Here is a 17765-nt window from a genome sequence, read left to right on the forward strand (position 1 = left end):
CATTTTTTTCTCTCTCTTATCCTCTCTGTCTATCACGTTCTGGATGGATCTTTTTTTTTTCCATTCAGAGTTTCTGAAAGCCCCCACCACGCTTTTGTCACTAGCTGTCAGACATCAGCATAACCCTTTTTCATGTCGTGTCCTATTCCAGAACCAGGGCCTCCCATGAGTACCTTCACTCCTTTCATGACGAAGATAAAGAATGATTCCCTTTTTTCCTATCACTGTGTGATTAATGTTATCTCTGTGACATATTTCCGTCTCGTAAATAATTACGTGTGTGCATTTATCACGCTTCATCTTCAAGCCAGATCACTGTGTTTAGCCACTGCACCAGTGCCTCATTATGTCGATCATGTGGGGTTGTTTTTTTTTTGACCATCTGCAGCAGCTTAATCATCAGAGTGGAGAAACCTTCGAAGAGAAACGCTTTGAACTTCTCACATTCGGTCATTAAAGCGTTTAAAGACTCATCACTTTAACACGGATATGCCGAGAGAGAGAGAGAGAGAGAGAGAAAATCTGAGCACCATGCTCTTGTTAAGGAGCTTTGAGGAAATGGTTTCTGATTATTGCCTTTTTGTCGGGATTTGTTAGATCTCAGTGTGCTGATCTGCACACACGGGTCAAAAAGTGTTCGTGAAATCTTTGCAGAAACACACGAGAGCTTAGATTTTAAAAAGTAGAATAGATCGTATCACCTGTTTAAAACTAGAATGAGGGATGGATCGGGTGCAAGATGGAGGTGCGGATCTCAGGAATAACAGAGTCATTGAAGGGCACTAGAGCAAAACTCTTTATATCTTATATGCTCTTTATATTTAAAGCAGGTAGCAGATGCTGTTATCCAGACTGATGAACAGAAGTGCACTGAGAGAGCTGAATGCTCCCACTATAAGTCAGAGGAAAGAAGCTAATGCATGATCAAAAAGTCAGCAGGTGAAGCTAGGGACTAATTTGCATGCTCATTTGCATATCAATATGTATAACTTGAAGAAGGAAGAACTTTTCTTTGGTTAAGGCACCAAAAGCTATTTATATATTTTTTTACAAAATACTATAATTCCTGTAAGGATGCAGACAAAGTGAGGCAGTGTTAGTAAGACACAAAGAGAACAGTCACAAGTGGAATAACTCACTTTCAGTACACTTTAGGTGCTAAAGCTCATTGTTCCCAACAATTAATCACTGATCCCCATCATTCCCAAAATCTAATCACTGATCATTATCATTCCCAACAACCAATCACTGATCCCCATCATCCCCAAACACTAATCACTGATTACCATCATTCCCATAAACCAATCACTGATCACCATCATCCCCATAAACTAATCACTGATCACCACCATTCCCAAGTACTAATCACTAATCAACATCATACCCAAAAGCTAGTCACTGATCCTCATCATTCCCAAAAACTAATCACTGATCACCATCATTCCCAACAACCAATCACTGCTCCCCATCATCCCCAAAAAACCAACCACTAATCATGGTCATTTCCAAAAACTAGACACTAATCACCATCATCCTTTAAAACTAGTCAGTGATCACCATCATTCCCAAAAAATAATCACTGATCATCATCATCCCCAAAAAACCAACCACTAATCATGGTCATGTCCAAAAACTAGACACTGATCACCATCATTCTTTAAAACCAATCACTGATCCCCATCATTCCCAACAACCAATCACTGATCACCACCATTCCCTAAAAACTAACCACTGATAACCATAATTCCCAAAAAAAACTAATCACTGATCACCACCATTCCCTAAAAACTAATCACTGATCACCACCATTCCCTAAAAACTAATCACTGATCACCACCATTCCCTAAAAACTAATCACTGATCACCACCATTCCCTAAAAACTAATCACTGATCACCACCATTCCCTAAAAACTAATCACTGATCACCGTAATTCTCAAAAAATAATCACTGCTTACCACCATCCCAAAAAAACTAATCACTAATAACCATCATTCCCAACAACCAGTCACTGTGTTTCTATCAATCAGTTACTGACTACCATCAATCCCAACTACCAGATGCTGATCACCAACAAGTTCTAAGAATGCAGTGCTGGAATGTGTTGTCTCTGTGTTAACAGCAGTTCTCTGTACAGTGATCATGTTGTGTTGTTTTGTTGTTGTTGTTGTTTTTATTTAGTCTCGGTGCACAGCAGCAGACCGGTGGTGAAGAAGTTCCACAGCCATCTGCGGAGTAAGATCGAGTCGGGGGAGGGGACGCTGCCGGTCAGGTGCAGATCAGCCATACAGACATGGGACGGAGTGATGCAGGGCGAGAGACTGGTCACGATGTCCTGCACAGACAAGATAGCCAGGTGTGTACTGTATCCACGCTCAACACGCTCAAATCACGCTCAACACACGCTCAACACACGCTGAACACACGCTCAACACACGCTGAACACACGCTCAACACACACTGAACACACGCTCAAAACACGCTGAACACACGCTCAGCACACACTCAAAACACACTGAACACACTGAACACACGCTGAACACACACTGAACGCACGCTCAAAACACACTCAACACACGCTCAACACACGCTGAACACACACTGAGCACACGCTCAACACACGCTGAACACACGCTGAACACACGCTCAACGCACGCTCAACGCACGCTGAACGCACGCTCAACGCACACTGAACGCACGCTCAAAACACGCTCAACACACGCTCAACACACGCTCAACACACGCTGAACACACGCTCAAAACACGCTGAACACACGCTGAACACACGCTCTACACACGCTGAACACACGCTGAACACACGCTGAACACACGCTGAACACACACGCTCAACACACGCTCAACACACACGCTCAACACACGCTGAACACACGCTGAACACACGCTCAACACACGCTCAACACACACGCTCAACACACGCTGAACACACGCTGAACACACGCTCAACACACGCTCAACACACGCTGAACACACACGCTTAACACACGCTGAACACACGCTCAACACACGCTCAACACACGCTCAACACACGCTGAACACACGCTCAAAACACACTGAACACACGCTCAACACCCGCTCAAAACACACTGAACACACGCTCAACACCCGCTCAAAACACGCTGAACACACGCTGAACACACGCTGAACACACGCTGAACACACGCTGAACACACACATCCTGAAGTTAGAACTGCACAAATATTAAATCTTGAGACAGACGATCACGTGGTCTGTCCAGAACTGTACAGCATTTGAAACAGTTACACAACAAAAGAAGCCCAAGGCACATCAGTGACCTCGCTAATGTCCAACACTCATGTCTCTTACCAGTGTCTATCACTAATGTTTATGACTAACATCTATCAGAAATGTCCATTACTAATGTCCATCACCATTGTCCAACAGCAGTATCTTTCACTGTTCATCACCAATCTCTGTCCAACACTTATGTCTATCACCAAAGTTCATCACTAGTCTCCTTCACTAATGCCCATCACCACTGTCCACCACCAGTGTCCATCACTAATGTCCAATACCAATATCCATCACCAGTGTCCATCATCAGTCTCCATCACTAATGTCCATCACCAGTGTCTATCACCAGTCTCCATTACTGATGTCCATCACCAGTGTCCATCACTAATATCCATTACCAATATCCATCACCAGTCTCCATCACCAGTGTCCATCACTAATGCCCATCACCAGTGTCCATCACCAGTCTCCATCACTAATGTCCATCACTAATGTCCAATACCAGTGTCCATCACCAGTGTCCATCAACAGTCTCCATCACTAATGTCCATCACTAATGTCCATCACTAATGTCCATCATTATTGCCCATCACTCATGTCCATCACCAGTGTCTAGCACCAGTCTCTATTACTGATGTCCATCACCAATGTCCCTCACTAATATCCAATACCAATCTCTGTCACCAATGTCCATCACCAGTGGCCATTACTAATGTCCATCACTATTGTCCATGACTAATGCCCATCACCATGTCTATAACCAGTCTCCATCACTAACATCCATCATCAATGTCCATCACTCATGTCCATCAATAATGTACATCACCAGTGTCCATTATTAATGTCCATCACCAGTCTTCATCACTAATGTCCATCACCCGTGTCTATCACCAGTCTCCTTCACCAATCTCCATCAATAATGCCCATCACTATTGTCCATCACCAATGTCCATCACCAGTGTCTATCACCAATGTCCATAACTCATGTCCATCACCAATGTCTATCATCAATGTCCATCACTAATGTCCATCACCAGAGTCTCTATTTGGGAACAAGAAATAATGTACTTGTAATGAATTTTATGTTCATTTCAGTAAAATGGATATAAAGTGCTGATAATTCTAGTTTGAAAGAAGAGATCCTTTTTAAACCCTGTTAGTTCATCAGTTTGCGTGAGACTGACAAATGGACTCGAGGTGACCATGACCAGCTCTGTGAGATTCCACCCAGTGTGGATGTGAGAGGACTCAGAGACATGTCCCTGGACACATGCACACACATTGATTTAAGGTTTATCTTTATTAGAGGATTACTTTTTATGAAGGCGTGTTAGCTCTGTTTAAACAGCCCCCTTCTTTCTGCCGTGTTTTAATGAGGGACGAAAGGTTGGCGTGATATTTGTCTTTAAGGAGAGCGTGGCAGCCTGCAGGTCAGCACTGGTGTCGTTTAATGACCACTCGTCTTCTGAGGAGCAGCCACGCAGCCAGTAATCCTGCTGTAATTAGTTCCTGTAGTGGATATGTCCTGCCTTAATCTGAATCCTCCTGGGCTTCCTGCTGTATCCTGCTCCTTAAAGACAGACAGACAGACAGACAAAGAGAGAGAGAGAGAGAGAGAGAGAGAGAGAAAGGGAGGAAAGAGAAGGGAGAAGAGAGAGAGAGAGAGAGAGAGAGAGAGGAGAGAAAAAAAGAAAGAAAGAAAGAGAGAGAAAGGGAGGAGAGAGAAAGAGAGATATAGAAAGAGGAGAGAAAGAGAACAGATACAGAAAATGTATATAACATGGATTTTCTCTTATGCTCCTTCACATCCTCTCTCTTTCTCTCTTTCACTTACTCATCTCTCTCTCTCTCTCTCTGTCTCTCTCTCTCTCTCATTCAGCTCACATGTTCACACCCTTTCTGCAAACTCGGCGAATGTGAGAATCTCACACAGTACACACACGTACACTCGCAGCTGTGTTTGCATTTATTACCATATGCTTGATTTAATTATGACCATCGGTTTCCCTCTGTTTGTCTCTGTTGATGTTAGGCTTCTTAAAGGTCTTTAAGCGCAGGAGAATCCAGCTGCAGTGTCAAGCACTTTAACTGTACATCGTTCTTGAGTAAATTATTGAACGCATCACAGTTTGTTTTAGATTCTCAGATTGTCGCTTTTAAAATAGTCACGTCATTTGATCTTATTTAAAAATATTCAGTTAATATTTTAACACACACAATATTGTCAAAAGTTTTGGAACACCCCTCCAAATCATTGCATTCAGGGTTTATGCTCGGCCCCTTAGTTCCAGTGAAAGGAACTCTTAATGCTCCAGCATACCAAGACATTTTGGACAAATTTCATGTTCCCAACTTAATGGGAACAGTTTGGGGATGACCACTTCCTGTTCCAAAATGACTGCTCACCAGTGTACAAAGCAAGGTCCATAAAGACATGGATGAGTGAGTTTGGTGTGGAGGAACTTATCAAGGTATCGTATTTTGATTGGAGTCAGAAATAAAGCACTTTGTGATATGTGGCTCTAGGAAAATAATCAGTGACATGGGGATGTAATTGTTTATATCGACTTGTGTCATTTCTCCGCCCCTGTATTATTATGATCTAATGAGCTATGATTAGTCTAAATTAAGTTTGTGTATTTAAATGTGTCTAGTATATGGCACAAAGTATTCTTCCAGTTTATCCCACAATACCAAGCCTTCTCATCACTCTATCACTTACCAGTTTACACTATCTTTCCTGTTTCTCAGTTTCTTATTTCCTGTGCTTTACCCTCTTAGCCAGTTCACTGATCGTCTGACCTACTGACTGTTTATATTTGCTTCAAACATCATTATTGTTATTAATATTAAGATTCTCCACCTGCACTGCCATCTGCATGTCCTGTAGTGTTTCATTCCTCTAACATGACAGCAATCTGCCAATCATTTCTTAGTTATTAAAGATGTTTTTATCGGTTTAGAAGTACGTTTAAAGAATATCTGCCAAAAAAAACCCAAAAAGAGGTATGTTAAACACGCACATTTATTCAGTAAGATTCAAGAGTTTATAGTCATATATACAGTAAACAGTGTGTTAAACCATATATGTAACACATAAGTTAAGGACATGAAAAAAAGGAAAGAATAGAATGTACAAGGTATGAATTACAAATTTACAATTACAAAATTATTATAGTGCAAAAAAATGCAAGAGACAAAAAAGTATAGCCTATATTTAAAGGTATATATACAGTATATGCAAAGTCCTGTGGAGGTAAAAGAGTCCATGTTGATGAATGTACAGTGGAACCTCGGCATAGGACTTGAATTGGTTCTGGAGGTGAGTTCTTGAGGTGAAAATGTGTATTGCGAAATGAATTTTCCCAGAAGAAATAATGTAAACACAGATAATCCGTTCCAGCCAGCCAAAAATATGACCAATATTACCAGTACGAAGTGTATGTAAACTGTATGGCTGCTCACAAAGAACTGACCCAAGCCAAGCATTCCAGGTCAAGGGTTCTCACAGGAAGTCATGCCACCAAGCTTGGGCTAAAAATTGAACAGACCACCCACACCACCGATCTGTCAACAAAAAAACACCTGAAAAATCACCTAGCTTTTGAACACATGCTGAAGGGAACGTTGGTATCGTGGGTTGATGCTTTCCAAACAGCTTTCACTGACTGAAAACAAATTCATAAAATTTGTAAACTCGTTTCGCTTGGCTTTCCACTGACGCAAACAGGTTTTGAACGGCTCCCAGATGTACACGCAACTTCGGTTCGGATTGGTTCATTCGTATTTGGAAAGTGCTTCATATGCCTTAATCCTTAAGGTGAAAATTTGTAAGGGAGGGCATTCGTATGCCGAGGTTCTAATGTATGTGTATGTGCGATGAATGCAGAGATAGTCTGTAGTCATTACTATATAAAGAATATCGAGCTCATTAATATGGACTGCTTTTAAAGAAAATTAAACAACACCTTCTGACCAATCAGATTTGAGAATTCAGCATCGCTTTCTTTAATAAGTGCATCTCTGTTTTATAAATATGATTCAGTCGATCAGCATCAGGATGAGTGTGATTAAATCTGGCCAGGTCACAGTCTGGGGTGAAACAGAAGAAAAGAATGATACAGAAAGGGGTATCAAGGCTTCTTATGGAAAGCTGCTTTTTGCCTTTTTCTGTGAATGATCCTGTTTGGAAGAACGAGGTGTACCGGGAACGAAGGTCCAGGGCATTATGGAGATCAGAGCAGGAAGCGAGGTGATATTTAAGCTTTAAACTGGACACTATTATTTTTTTTTCTCTCGCTTCATATTAGACCAGTAGACAGTCCACTAACTCTAAACATCTTTAGCATTAAGGAAATAGCAAAAGCTGCATTCCTGTCTGTCGGCATGTGATTATTGTTTTATTTTTGTTTTTTTAGTGGCAGTAATATACAGGGAGCTGATTGAGTGGAGTGGATGTTTAATTAAACCAACGACGGTTTTAATTGAAGGCCTAAAATGGTTTGGCAATGAATATGATGCTTTATATTGCATTCAGAGTTTTATGTAGATGAATGCTTTAATTTAATGGCCTCAGAGTGAAGAAATAGAGCGATAGAGGGGAAAAGAGAGAGAGAGAGAGAGAAAGAGATAGAGAGAGAGACCCCCCTCGTCCCTCGTTTAAGTTCATACACAAGCCAGATGGCTGTCTTTTCTTGCATGAGATTAAAAGATGTTTCTAATTCACAGCGTTGCATCCTGGGCAAATGGATATCGCAAGGCTAAATCAGTTCTCTCCTCAAAGACACACAGCAGGGAGAAGGAGAGAATAAAGAGCCAGATCTCTATCTCTTCCAGCACGCATAGGTGTGAGAGAGGTTCTCCAGACGTGACACAGAAGTTCATGAGACTACGCCCGGGACGTTATCGTTCACTTCCTGGGAAATAAGAAAAGCACTCGGTGTTAATTGACTGCTCGGGGAGCCAACCACTAGATTGGTTTATTATTAGAGATAAACAGAGATGTGAGAGAAGTGATGGTAATAATTACTGTCACAATTAAAAAAAGGTATTAATTAAAGCAAAAGAACAATGGAGGAAAAAACAGAAGAATTGTGTGTGGCAGTGAGGGTTTCTTTTGTAAGCAGATTAGATTATGATTATTAGGATACAAGCGTGTTTAATTCTATTTTACTTCACAAAGAAAGTGAGGAGGTTTATAGTGAGTATTAAATGAATAAAAATGGCATTATAGGAAATTAATCAAGCGACAGGAGACAGGAAGTATTAAAGAATGAAACGTTATATATGATGCTGTGGAAGCTAATCTTAAAGCTAATAACAATGCACCAAAAAGCAGCCATTTTGTGATATCACTAAAGAAAAACAGATCACATACTATTGACCTACCTCTGACACTGGAGACTCCTTCCATAAATCTTTAATAAACACTTCCTGACAAAAATATTTGTCACATATCGAGCAAATTTCAATCCATTTGCTTCTCCATCCGAATCCTTGACGACGTTGTTACCATAGAAACAGTAACGTATCAAATATTCAAACGGGCGTATTGAAAGTATACCTGTGGTTTATCAACACCTTCTGACCAATCAGATTCAAGAACACATCCGTAGCAGTAGTTATTAATGCGTTCGGGTTGAAACGAAGGCCATACGGTGTAATCTATCACCTTATTATAAATTATGCCCCGAAAGTCTGGATCTAATTGCACTTTGTTCGCTCTCGGCTCTCGTTCCCGGAGCAGGTGACGCTGGCTTTTTGTGCGTAGAGTCAACATATGCTAATTCAGCCTGTAGTCTGTGTATGTTATGCTAATACGGGTTTCACAGTAATGAAGATAATACACACTGTGACAGGTGTGTGTGAGTGTGTGTGTGTTACATTAACATACATTAAGGCTGTGCACATTATCACCTCTTTTCCACATGGTACAGCAAGGTGTGTTTAATAATCGTCCTGTTTTCCCGCTCTGTCTGGTCAGATAGGTTTCATCAAAAAGACATATGGAAAATCTGCCATTTTACAGATCGGCGCTCACTCTGAGGGTTTGTTTATGCGTCCGAGGCATACGCATAACCATGTGAGGTTGTGTCTGTGTCTCTCACTCTCCTGTGCCCCATCTCTACCCATCTCTGTGTCCTCTCAGAACACAGCCTCTTTTCTGTCCATATACATGTTCTCAAACTCTCTCTCTCTTTCTCATGTTCTCTCTCTCTCTCTCTCTATCTCTCTCTCTCTCTCTCTCAGTCTCTCTCTCTCTCTCTCTTTCTTCACCCCCCCCAATCTCTCTCACTCTCTGTCTTACTTGCTTTTTTCCTGCAAACTTAGATATCAAATAATTATTGTTTCTTTTCTCCTAATATCAATTGGAAAAGTGAAATACTTGCTCTGGCTTTATGACTGCTCCAATAAAGGTGGTTTTAAACTCTCTCTCTCCCTCTCTCTCTCTCAGGTGGAACGTACTCGGCCTCCAAGGGGCGCTGCTGAGTCACTTTGTTGAGCCGGTGTATCTGTACAGTGTAACTGTAGGCAGCGTGACACACACTGGACACCTCTCCAGAACACTGAGCCAGAGGATGGAGCGTCTCGGCTCACTTCCTGCCTGCTACCGTCGCAACCAGCCGCTACTAAGCAGTACGAGAAGCTACACACACACACACACACACTACAATACAATACAATACAATCTCTAATACTCACTTCAGTTAATAAGTCTGCATGGTGAGGATGTGAGGTTCATCATCTCCTCCTAGATATCATACAAGCAGGAGCAACGTAGCACGCTAGGCATATGCTAATCGGCAAGACGTCACCATCACAAAGCTTTTTTTGTTTTTAATTTGCACAGATGTATTCTCACCCTCCTTCTAATAGTTTTTTTTTTTCATTTCCACACCCTCCCCATATCATAAGCAGATTCATCTCAGGTTGCAGCTTCACAGGTCGCAACTTTCTGCATGTGCTTAATTACTACCTTTCTGGGGTGTTGATTAGCCAGTTAACACGTGGCTCACCTTTTTTTTTCCCAGATTATTCTGTGGTGTATGGGTGTAAAACCCAATCTCATGCAGCGTTAGATTAAAACTCATAATTTATAACTTAAAATTTGCCACCTCAAACATAAAGGAAGAAAATAAACGAAGAAAACTCCCTCTCAGTTTGGAATTTTTACTCGGTCTACTCAACCCCCGAGTTCAGGCAGTGACGTCAAGTCAGAATGGCTGCTCACAACGTCAACAGTAAAAGAAAACATCAGGTAGCTTTAATGTAGATGTATCTAATGTAGATTTATCAGGATACAGACATAAAGACAACATACAGTGACAATGTTTATTGATATTTATCTATAATCAGAAAGCCAGAGACAACAGAAGCAGGGAAAAACTCCCTTAGACGATATGAGGAAGAAACTCTTTTACATGATTTTTGTGTTACAGTATACAAGATTATTAATTTTATTTTCTATTTTTTATTTTTATATTTTTTACTTGTATTAATTTTATTTTATTTTATTTTATTTATTTATCTATTTTTTTGCATTGTTTATTTTATACAAGATTTTTTATTTTTTCATTTATTTGTTTGTTTGTTTATGTATTTATTTTTGCATTAATTGTGCTAATGAAATGAAACTAGATGCAAAATACATTTATACATTGAATTCTAACATCAGAATTAAAAAATACAGACATCAAAAAATCATATAAAAAAAATCTATAATGAAATGTCAGCGTTATTATTCTTTTTCTCTCATCGTTATTTATTTTAATAAAGGGTGCCAATATTTTTGGATCTGATTCCAAAGCTGAGATTTTTTTTTTTTAAAGAAGAGTTTCCGCTTTTCTCATTAACGTTAAACTGATCTTTGTTCAGAAGCCAACTCAGGAAGGAGAAAAATTTAAGAGGATTAATGGACCGAACCATGACCTTTCCCAGTAAAACCAACAAAACCCACACACACACACACACACTGACCAACGTCACCAAACTGTGCTATCGGCTCCGTCCTTCTTCCCAGTAATCAATCTAATCACATGGCTTATCAGCAGGAGAGGAGGAGTTTGCACTTTGCACCTCCGCTTCAGCCTTTTCATGAGCTTTGATGAGCTCTTCCTCCATTGTGTTGCCTCTGTTGTTGGGGGGAAAATGGCCTGGTTATTTTAAGCTCCGCTGTCATAAAGAACAGAGGTCTCCAGGAGCGAAGCAGAGCTATTATCACCACCGAGCAAATCGCTTCTTCACTTAATCAATGAGCCTGTCCTTCACAAGCAGGTCACACGTGTGCTACACTTTCTGCTGTATAACACTAACACCACCGCTAACAGTCAGAATAAATATGAAATAAAAATATATAAATGTTAATGCCTAAGGACTCACGCTCATGGACATGGCTGTGTACAAAGAAAATGGCTTTTGTTTTCCAGATGCGATCAAGTTTTCACGCTGAATAGCAAGGTGACAAAACGTAAAAAGTGTAGGTGTATTATATATGTTTATACCACAGTGCTGTTGAATTCTCAAATCTGATTGGTCAAAATGCTTTGAATAATATTCAAACTGAAATTAGGTTATAAAGAATGAAACACGGCACTTGGACCTTAGCCTCCTGGGTGCATAAACCTAGTATCAGACTACAGTGGAACCTCGGCATACGGATGGCCTTCCTTATAAATTTTTGCCTTAAGAATTGAAATTTTACAAGAAATTTGCTTCGGCATACAAAGAATTTTCAGCATACGAATGAACCGAACCGAATGACGGCTAAGTTGCGCGTACGTCCGGGAGATTTTCAAAACTTGTTTGCGTCAGCGGAAAGCCAAGCGTACAAATTTGTACGTGAAAGTTGTTTGGAAAGAGTCAACCCATGATACCAACGTTGCCTTGCTAGGTAAGCTAGGTGATTTTTGGGGCGTTTTTTTGTTGACAGATTGGTGGTGTGGGCGGTCTGTTCTATTTTTAGCCCAAGCTTGGTGGCATGACTTCCTGTGAGAACCCTTGACCTGGAATGCTTGGCTTGGGTCAGTTCTTTGTAAGCAGCCATACAGTTTACATGGCGGGAACTGATTATCTGCATTTACATTATTTCCTATGGGAAAATTTATTTCACAATACACATTTTCACCTCAAGAACTCACCTCCAGAACCAATTAAATTCATATGCCGAGGTTCCACTGTGTACTGATTTATACTGAAGAAGAATCAGAATCAGAAAAATGCTCCCAAACATATTGTAGTATATAGAGATTATAGATAACAACACTTGTAGTTATCAGATTATTTTCTACATTTTGTTATCAGATCAGTTATCAGATTATTTTCTACGTAAACACATTTTTGTAATCAGATTATTCAGCACATGTAAACACACATCTGGTAGTTAACAGAATATTTAGTACATAAAATTACCCCTTGTAGTTATCAGATTATTTAGTAAATGAAATTAAATTTCTTGTAAACAGATAAATCAGTAAATGGAAACACACTTTTTGTAGTAATCAGATTATTTAGTACATGTAAACACACAATTGTAGTGATCATAATATTCTGTAATAACCTTCTTCTACTTATCAGATTGTTTAGTAAACACTCTTCTTGTATTTTTCAGATTAAGTCAATGTAAACACACACTCTTCTTTCAGTTGTCAGATTATTTATTTAAACAGACTTCTTGTAATCAGATTATATAGGACATGTACTTCTTCTAATCAGATTATTTAGTACATGTAAACACAGTTGTAGTTATTCAGATTATTTACTATATATGTCAATACACATTGTAACAAAACTTCTTGTAATCAGATTATTTAGCACATGTAAACACACTTCCTAAAATCAGATTATTTAGCACATGTAAACACCCAGTTGTAGTTATCAGATTATTTTATAAATGTAAACTCACAATTGAAGTTTATTCAGTAATAATTGTCTTGTATTTATCAGATTATTAAGTCAGTGTAAACACTCTTCTTGTAGTAATCAGATTATTTGTACATGTAAACACAGTTGTGGATTTCCGCTGTTGCGGTGGTGGTGGAGGTGTGTCGGCTTATTAAAAGTGAAATAACTGTTAGTGAAGCTCGTCACTATAAAGGGCGAGTCCCAGAACAACGGGCGGCAGAGGAATTGATCAGGATTTCATAGAGGATTTCAAATCAAATAGTCTATTAATGAAATATAGGAGTGGAGTAAATGAAGGGAGCAAAATGAGGCATGAATGAAGTGAGGAGGAAAGAAGGGGGGGTGGAGAGACAGACAGACACGGAAGGAAGGAAGGAAGGAAGGAAGGAAGGAAGGAAGGAAGGAAGGAGAAAGGCAGACTGACAGACAGAGAGAGTGGATGGATGGATGGAAGGAAGGAAGGAAGGAAGGAAAGCAAGGAAGGAAGGAAGGGGAAAGACAGACAGATGGACAGAGGAAGGAAGGAGGGAAATAATAGAAGGAAGGAAGGAAGGAAGGCAGGAATAGAAGGAAGGCAGGAATAGAAGGAAGGAAGGAAGACAGAGTAAGTGTATTAGAGCATGGGAGACGCAGTGAGAGACAGGATCATTGTCCTGGTGGCAGACGATTCATTGCGACTCTTCTCAGTAGAGTGGAGAAAAGAAAGAATAGAGATTCACACATGGAGGAAGAGCGAGTGTGTGGGAGATTATTCCTCCAGCAGTACGCCCCTTCTCTCTGTTTGTCAGCATTACATTGTGCGCTCTGCTCTCGACTTGTTTGCTTTCTGATTGAAATACATGCCTGAGGAGATGCCTGAGGTTTACAGTGTCAAATGTTTGATAAAAAGCTTTAGTGCCGAGATACGACACGAGAACCTGTTGTCTAGCGCGTCATCAAGACGTCTCGGCGGCGTACGCCTGGAATACATAATGCTCACGCTCACGTCTGAATCCTCCCAGGTTGGTGTTGGCGTACGATGAGCGTCGTCAGGTTGGAGCTGCTAAATCGTTATCAGGCGCTAATGCGTGGTCAATCTGCGCTCGTGCTTGGAATGAGTGCTATGCTAATTGCTGTGGCAAATATGTTTTGATTGAGGATTGAGAGAGGTCTTTTGTGGCTGCGACTGATGTTTACCGCACAGACACCACATTACACTAAGCTAATGGAACACTCAAGCACTCGCTGGCAATTAAGCAGGTTAAGTGAGTCGCCGGTCTCACTAGCATAGCGCTCTAATGCGCTGTCTCCTCTCAGAACACGGCCTCTTTTCTGTCTCTCTCTCTCTCTCTCTCTCTCTCATGCTTTCTCTCTCCCTCTGTCATGCTTTCTCTCTTTCTCTCACTCTCTCTCTCTCTCTCTCTCTCTCTCTCTCATGCTTTCTGTCTCTCTCACACACTTTCTCTCTCTCACGCTCTCTTTCTCTCTCTCTCTCTCTGTCTCTCTGTCTGTCTCTGTCTCTCTCACGCTTTCTCTCTCTCTCTCTGTCTCTCTCTATCTCTCTCACTCTGTCTCTCACTCTGTCTCTCTCTCTCTCACGCTTTCTCTCTCCCTCTCTCACGCTCTCTCTCTCTCTCTCTCTCTCTCTCTCTCTCTCACGCTTTCTGTCTCTCTCACACACTTTCTCTCTCTCTCTCTCTCTCTCTCTCTCTCTCTCTCTCTCTCTCAGTCTCTCTCTCTCTCTCCCCCCCACCCTCATCTCTTTAGCATGTACTCAGGCAACAGGGTTCACTTTCTAATCAATACATCACTTGGAGACATGCTGTTACAGAAACATAATCAACAATTCCATTCACTTCAATTGTATTTCTATAGCACTTCGCTCTTTGGACATTGTGTCAAAGCAGCTTTACAGAACATAAGAAAAATAGAACAAAAAGTTTGAGATTAATATTAGACCTGTGTTTAAATTTATTTGTATTAATCCCTAATGAGCAAGCCTGAGGTCACTGTGGGAAGGAAAAACTCCCTTAGTTGGGAAATCAGTAGCCTAATATATTGTAGGTTTCGATGTTTAAATGCGAATGCTACGGAAATACTGTATGTATAGTATTACTTACTATTTTGGGGGAAAATCAGCAGAATGTCTACAGAGAAGTGTGTAATGATAATAAAAAGTGGGTGAAGATGCATGAGGTGCAACCGTATGCTGTTTCTGCATGAATTCGATACTGGTACAGTACATTAATGGAGAAAATCTGTTTGGAACATGACCTTTGTTTAGCCGAGAACGTGATTCAGTGTGCATGTACTCGTGCTCTGGCTTCCTGAGTGTGTATTAATGTCCACTTTGTGGTATTAAGTGACCATTAAGTCCTACACATGATATTACAGGATTTCTTCTGCTGCTATGTGTGATGACTGATCTCTCTGTGTGTGTGTGTGTGTATGTATGTGTGTGTGTGTGTGTGTGTGTAATAGGTCTGAGCAGCAGTGAGTGTTGGCAGCAGCTCAAGGCATCGTGCTTGAGCATGAACTGGACTGCAGGAGACGAGCAGCTGGAGGTGATCAACGCCTCCGTGGGCAAACGCAGAGACTGTGGAGCTCCATCACGACTCTGTAAACGTGCACTTTACACGCGCTGGAACAGAGTCTACCGCAAAGTAAGAGCTGCTCTAACACACACACAGTCATCATACACAGCAGCAGAAGAAATCCTGTAATATGATGTGTAGGACTTTGAAGCTAAGCATCAACCTAGTATTTCAATCTTCAATATTAAACTAAGAGGATGTGCGGAAATTCTCTATCAGCCTTCATTAAAATAAACAGAAAACACTTTAGGTCGCAGTCGCACGCTTCATGAACTTCGTTTCGTAAAACATTAAACGCTTCGGAATTTTTTATTTGTCCTTCGTTCATTCAGAACATAACGAGAGTGAACGCAAGAACATCAGCAAAATGTTGATGGGGAAATTTCATCACACTGATTATAACTGTCCACGTGTGTTCTGCTTCAGGAGATAATGAAGATTAGATTAAAAAAAAAATCAGAATAAATAAATAAATGAGGAGATTATTATTCTGAATTTAAAAACCTAAAATATAATTACAAATAAATATAAACATAATATAAATATTCATAATTAAAGAACATTTGTTTTTGTTTTTTTGTTCAAATTTTTCTGAAAATCATTTGATTTTCAGAACAATTTGAACAAAAAAACAAAAACAAATGTTCTTTGTTCTTTTTAATATATAAAAAGCCAAAAAGAACCCTCCATAGCCCTGCCCCCTTCCCAGTGTTCACAGCCTTTATTTTGCATACAGGAAGCTCATTTGATACGACGTGATATAAGACGAAACCTATATCATGGAAATGTACAGAAAAACTCTGGCTAAAATTGAAATAATAAAGTAAAGAAATGTAAAAAATAAAAAAAAAATAAAGAAATAAATGTGAAAATATATAAATAAATCCAATAAATAATAATAATAATAATAATAATAATAGCAAACATACATAAATAAAATACACAAAATATAAATGTAATAAATGAAGTAATACATTTAAATACATTAATGTAATAATTGTATTAATAAATGTAATAAATGTATGTGCATTGTTAAATGTTCTCTGCAAATAAAATGTATTTTGTTTAATCTAGAATTCATTATTTTCTTGTCTGAACTCTAAATGTCGGTTCAGTGACCTTAAAACTAGACCTTAGACAACAGACCTCACTTTTCCCTCGTTATGATCTCCAGATCCAGCGTTCAAGACTCTTATATGCATACTAGGCCCTCATTGGTGCTTACATTTTATGATGCAATAACACTCACCGGTCAGATTTTCAGCTTTTCAGCTTTTTTTTGTCATGGCCATTTCCCACCCATGAGGCAGTTTGACCGTATCACATAATAGCAACCACTCAGGAAGGGCAAAGGCTAGAATATACTCCCACTGAGGCATGTGAAGCACAAACATCTGTCTGAACTGCTGCTCCTGCTCTCCGCCCACTTCTGCACTGAACCTATGATTGGTTACTGTCACTGTGATTGAAAAGGGAGAGAAAGAATGCCATAACAACTTTCCCTCCTTTTATTGCTTCCTTCCTTCATCCCTCCCTCAATCCCTCACTCCCTCTCTCCCTTCCTTCCTGTGATTGATAAGGAAAAGAAAGAATTCCATTGCAACCTTTCTTCCTTCCTTCCTCCCTTCTTCTCTCTCTCTCTCCCTTCCTTCCTGTTAGAAAGAATGCCATCACAACATCCTTCCTTCCTTCCTTCCTTCCTCCCTTCCTCCCTTCCTCCCTTCCTCCCTCCCTCCCTCCCATTGCATTACTGGCATTTAGCAGACACTCTTATCCAGAGCAACTTACATTTTATCTTATTGTTTATAAAACAGCAATTGAGGGTTAAGAGCCTTGCTTTTGCATCCCACTTTCTCTCTCTCTCTTCCTTCCTTTCTTTCTCTCTTCCTTCCTTCCTTCCTTCCTTCCTTTCTCTCTTCCTTCCTTTCTCTCTTCCTTCCTTCCTTCCTTTCTCTCTTCCTTCCTTCCTTCCTTCCTTCCTCTCTTCCTTCCTCCCTTCCTTCGTCCCTCCTTCCTTCCA

At 40.2% G+C, this 17765-nt stretch overlaps 1 protein-coding gene across 1 annotated transcript in view; it reads left to right on the plus strand.

Moving 5' to 3' along the window:
• Positions 1–17765, plus strand: part of adarb2 (adenosine deaminase RNA specific B2 (inactive)) — a 210514-nt gene that overhangs the window by 188816 nt on the left and 3933 nt on the right. Inside the window, exons 7-9 of the mRNA XM_058406910.1 lie at positions 2181–2355; positions 9727–9908; positions 15633–15814. Of these exons, the coding sequence (XP_058262893.1) occupies positions 2181–2355; positions 9727–9908; positions 15633–15814 (539 nt within the window). The remainder of the gene's footprint in view (positions 1–2180; positions 2356–9726; positions 9909–15632; positions 15815–17765) is intronic.

This window comes from Hemibagrus wyckioides, linkage group LG01, assembly GCF_019097595.1.
Source record: "Hemibagrus wyckioides isolate EC202008001 linkage group LG01, SWU_Hwy_1.0, whole genome shotgun sequence".
Taxonomy (NCBI): Eukaryota; Metazoa; Chordata; class Actinopteri; order Siluriformes; family Bagridae; genus Hemibagrus; species Hemibagrus wyckioides.